Consider the following 4,585-nt stretch of genomic DNA (forward strand, 5'->3'; position numbering starts at 1 on the left):
TACTCAAGCCAGGGATGGGGGAAGAAGCCCTGTTTCCAGGAATCAGGAACAGAGATAATCGTCAAGTCTCTGCTAACAGTGCATGGCTAGAGTTCTATTTCCAATACCACCTAGTATTGCTGCTAAAGCCTGGCTCAGCCTGGTCGCCAAGGATACAAGTCTCCTTGGAAGTGACTGTGTGTTGGTCCAAGTACCTGCACAAGCCCACACTTAGATTCCCCACACTTAGATTCCAAGATTATGCATCTAAGCCCTACACTTAGATTCCAATCTAAGCCCCACACTTAGATTCCAAGATTACGAAACTCTTAGTTCACATTCCCATATGAATTTGCTGTTGCCTAGAACATTTGGCCCAGCCTGGCTGGACCTGAGAGCTTTAGTCTCTATTATTTACCGTGCTAGAACCAATTCTCTCCAGCCAGACCTGTATTGAGCCTTCATCAGTGGCCTAGGTGCCTCCTTTCCTTCTAGTGAATTCTCTCTCTCTCTCTCTTTTTAATTATTTGGCTATTCTAGGTCTTAGTTACACCATGCAGGATCCAGTTCCCTGACCAGGGATTGAACCCAGGATCCCTGCATTGGGAGTGCAGAGTCTTAGCCATTGGACCACCAGGGAAGTCCTTCTCTGTCTCCCAATAAAAATATTTTAGGAACAAATTTGAGTCAGTGGTAGTGAGGTAGATGAGCCCATAGCCTGTTATGCAGTGAAGTTAAGTCAGAAAGAGAAAGACAAATATCGTATATTAACACATATATATGGAACCTAGAAAAATGGTACGGATAAATCCATTTGCAGTGAAGGAATCAATCCCTTGCAGGGAAGATGCAGATGTAGAGAATGGACTTGTGGGCACAGGGGTGAGGGGGTAGAGTGCAAAGAGAGAGTGGGATGAGATGGAGAAAGTAGCACTGACATATATACACTACCATGTGTGAAATAGTTAGCTAGGAAAAGTTGCTATATAACATAGGGAGCCCAGCCTGGTGCTCTGTGATGACTTACAGGGGTGGGATGGGGGAGGGGAGGGAGGCTTCAGAGGGAGGGGATATTTGTATAATTATGGCTGATTCATGTTATTGTACAGCAGAAACCAACACCTTGTAAAGCAATTTTCCTCCAATTAGAAAATTAATTTTTTTAAAAAGGAAGGAGAAAGTAACTTTATACTTCTTGAGTGTGGCCCACACATAGTGACTTCTAAAGAGGACAGCATGGAAGAGGGTGACAAAGAATAATAAGGAAAAAGTTTAATTAATTTATTTATTGCAACAGATTTTAGTTGCATCATGAGTGATCTTTCTGTGAGGTGGATGGACTCTCTAGTTGTGGCACACAGACTTGGTGCCTCGCAGCATGGGGGATCTTAGTTCCAGGACCAGAGACAGAACCCATGTCTCCTGCCTTGCAAGGCGGATTCCTAACCACTGGACCCCTAGGGAAGTCCCTCTAGTGAACTCTCTTATGGACTTTCCTGCCAGTTAGCCGTAGCTCACTCTATCAAATTTCCATAACTTCAGACTTCGGAGAATGGAGTTATGATTTCCTTCTCTTTTCTCTTAAAAAGTCCCTAGGATGGTGATTGTGACACTTATCATCATGTATTATGTATTAGCTTCCTGTGACTGCCATAACAAATTATCACAAACTGGGTGGCTTAAAACAACAGAAATTTATTCTCTCAGAGTCCTGAAGACTAGAAGTCCAAAATCAAGGTGTTGGTATGGCTGCACTCCCTCCAAAGGCTCTGGAGGGAAAACTTCTTGCCTCTTCCAGCTTCTGATGGTTCCAGGCAAGGATTCTTTAGCTGTGGTTGCATAACTCCAGTCTCTGCTTTCATTTTCACATGACCTTTTCCCCTCTGTGTGTATGTCTCCTCTTCTGTCTTTCGTAAAGACATTTGTCGTGGGTTTTAGGGCTTACCCCACTAATCCAGGTTGAATTCATTTTGAAATCCTTAACTTTACATCTGCAAAGACCATCTTTCCAAATAAGGTCATGTTCATAGATTTCAGGGATAAGGACATGGACAAATCATTTTGAGGGTTCCTTTTCAACCCACTAGATGTTATTTTCTAAGTGAGGAAATGTAGGCTGAGGGAAGTTAAGGGATTACCCAAGGCACATTAGTTCCCCTCTACCACAGAACTCTGCCCACTTGAGAAGGGCATCAGCTTTTATTAAGCTTCATACACTAAAAAAGTCCTGTTAGATTCTTATTATAGGATAACTGGTTCTTGCTGGCCTTATATTTGCATAACTAAAGGGACATCCTAAGACCACCTCTAGGAGGGCTTAGACGCACCTTCCCAAGCATCAGGTTTTACATGCGCCTGACCGAGCATCATGATATTATATTACGTTACCTCATAAAATTATGGCCAACTGTCTAGTTATCTTAAGAATATTAGATAATGGAGGATTGAAATCCATGGCCTTATTTTTAAATTTTTATTTACTGAGTTATTCATTTATTTTTGGCTGTGCTGCATCTTTGTTGCTGTGTGGGTTTTTCTTTTTTTCTTTTTTTTTGGGTTTTTCTTTAGTTGCAGTTAGAGGGGGCTACTCTCCAGTTACTGTGTGCAGGTTTCTTGTGGTGGCTTCTCTTGCTGCAGAGGACAGGCTCTAGGGTGGCCAGGCTTCAACACTTGTGGTTCCTGGGTTCGAGAGCACAGGCTCAGTAGTTGTGGTGCTCGGGCTTAGTTGCTCCACAGCATGTGGGATCTTCACAGAACAGGGGTCAAACCCACCTCTTCTGCATTAGCAGGCTGATTCTCTACCATTGAGCCACGGGGGAAGGCCCTCATGGCTTTCTTTTAAAAGATAAGTTCAACCTGTCTCTGCCCCGCTTTGGTAGCGATTTCCCTGAATAGAATGATACAGACTAGCTTGTGTTTCATCCCTATTATTATTCTCAACTCACCCTCATGTGCCTATTGTGGAATGCAAGGCGGAGGAGGCTGAGAAATAGGAGGTTGAGTAATAAACAGTCTGTTTCATAAATGTCTGTGTAAGAGATTTCAAATCTCCTGTGAAGGGAAGTCTATCAGGTTTTCTCACACTTCAGCTCAGAGATGGCTCCGTAGCTGTAGAGCTGGCCTCATAGGGATTCTTCACCAACTTGGCACACCGAAAAATCATCACTATTAGGAAGAGAAACAGGAGAACAACAAAGGCAATGGCAAAGCCTTTGTCTACATCAACACTGGGCAGGCTTGAGTCATCCATGGGAACACACACCTCTTTACCCTCATCCAACTGTAGCTACTTCCTCAGGAGTATCTTCAGATTTGTCATATTCCTAGACAAAAGAGGATAAAACAAGTTTATTGGCTTATATTTGTATGTATGTATTTTTTAAAATTGGGGTATGTGTGTGTTAGTTGCTTAATCATGTCTGACTCTTTGTGACCCCATGGACTGTACAGCCTGCCAGGCTTTTCTGTCCATGGGATTTTCCAGGCAAGGATACTGGAGTGGGTTGCCATTTCCTTCTCCAGGGGATCTTCCCGACCCAGAGATTGAACCCAGGTCTCCTGCATTGCAGTCAGATGCTTTACCATCTGAGCTAGTAGCTTGGGGTAATAGTTGCTTTATAATGTTGTGTACAATGAAGTGAATCAGTCAACCCACTCCAGTATTTCTTGCCTGAAAAATTCCACGGACAGAGGAGCCTGGTGGGCTACAGTCCATGGGGTTTTGAAGAGTAAGGCAGGACTGAGCTCTGCATTGCACTGTGTATCCCCTCCCTCTTGGACCTCCCTTCCATCGCCCCCCACCCCCCAGCCCACCCCGCTAGGTCATTACAGAGCACCATGCTGAGTTCCCCATGTTACACTGCAGGTTTCCACTAGCTACCTATTTTGCACATGATAGTGTATATGTGTCAATACCAATCTCCCAACCCAACGCACTCCTCTATGTATGTATTTTCTTAACACTGTTATGTTGAAACCAAAGAGTGTTTCCAAAACATTTAGCAAGATTTATTTAAGAGGTACTCATGAAACTGATAGGGCTTCCTTCCCTGGTGGCTCAGACAGTAAAGAATCTGCCTGCAATATGGGAGAGCTGGGTTTCATCCCTGGAGCAAGGAATCTACCCACTCAAGTATTCTTGCTGGGACAACTCCAAGGATAGAGCCTGGAGAGCTACAGTCCATAGTGTCGCAAAGAGTCAGACATGACTGAGCAACAAACACACACACATTCACACACACATGACACTGGTAACATTAGTATAGGTGACCTTCAAGACATAAGCATATGTAAAAGTAGGTGAAATACTCCAAGGCAAGACGTGAAAAATATGTGTAACTCAGAAAACAACTGGGGCTTCCTTGCTCTGTTAAATCCCAGTACAATTGTCTTGAACACCCCAATTCTGTGTTAAGTGCAAACCACTCTCTAATATTTTTTCAAATTCTGAGTACTTACTGTAATTAATTTATTGTGGTGTCAACTTACTAGGTATAAACATAATTGTTTTCTTTTTTCTTTTTTTTGTTTTATTTTTTCTAATCACTATGTTTGTGCTGTCATTCCTGTCTCTTAATGAAAAATCAGGTACATCCCAGAAGCGATC

At 43.1% G+C, this 4,585-nt stretch overlaps 1 protein-coding gene and 1 non-coding gene across 2 annotated transcripts; both read right to left on the reverse strand.

The window, feature by feature from the left end:
• Positions 1–546: 546 nt before the first annotated feature.
• On the reverse strand, positions 547–619 carry TRNAG-CCC (transfer RNA glycine (anticodon CCC)). Its single transcript has one exon. It is a non-coding gene; the product is annotated as a tRNA-Gly (tRNA).
• A 1,077-nt stretch (positions 620–1,696) lies between these two features.
• On the reverse strand, positions 1,697–3,298 carry CTXND2 (cortexin domain containing 2). Its single transcript, XM_070780817.1, has one exon. It carries the CDS (start codon positions 3,227–3,229, stop codon positions 3,065–3,067), a length of 165 nt encoding a protein of 54 aa, XP_070636918.1. The 5' UTR covers positions 3,230–3,298; the 3' UTR covers positions 1,697–3,064.
• Between the last annotated feature and the right edge of the window lie 1,287 nt (positions 3,299–4,585).

The sequence above is a fragment of the Bos indicus genome, chromosome 3 (assembly GCF_029378745.1).
Source record: "Bos indicus isolate NIAB-ARS_2022 breed Sahiwal x Tharparkar chromosome 3, NIAB-ARS_B.indTharparkar_mat_pri_1.0, whole genome shotgun sequence".
In the NCBI taxonomy this organism is placed as follows: domain Eukaryota; kingdom Metazoa; phylum Chordata; class Mammalia; order Artiodactyla; family Bovidae; genus Bos; species Bos indicus.

Coding starts and splice junctions, on each gene's coding strand:
- CTXND2 (XM_070780817.1), bottom strand. CDS start 3,229: ATGGATGACTCAAGCCTGCCCAGTGTTGATGTAGACAAAGGCTTTGCC.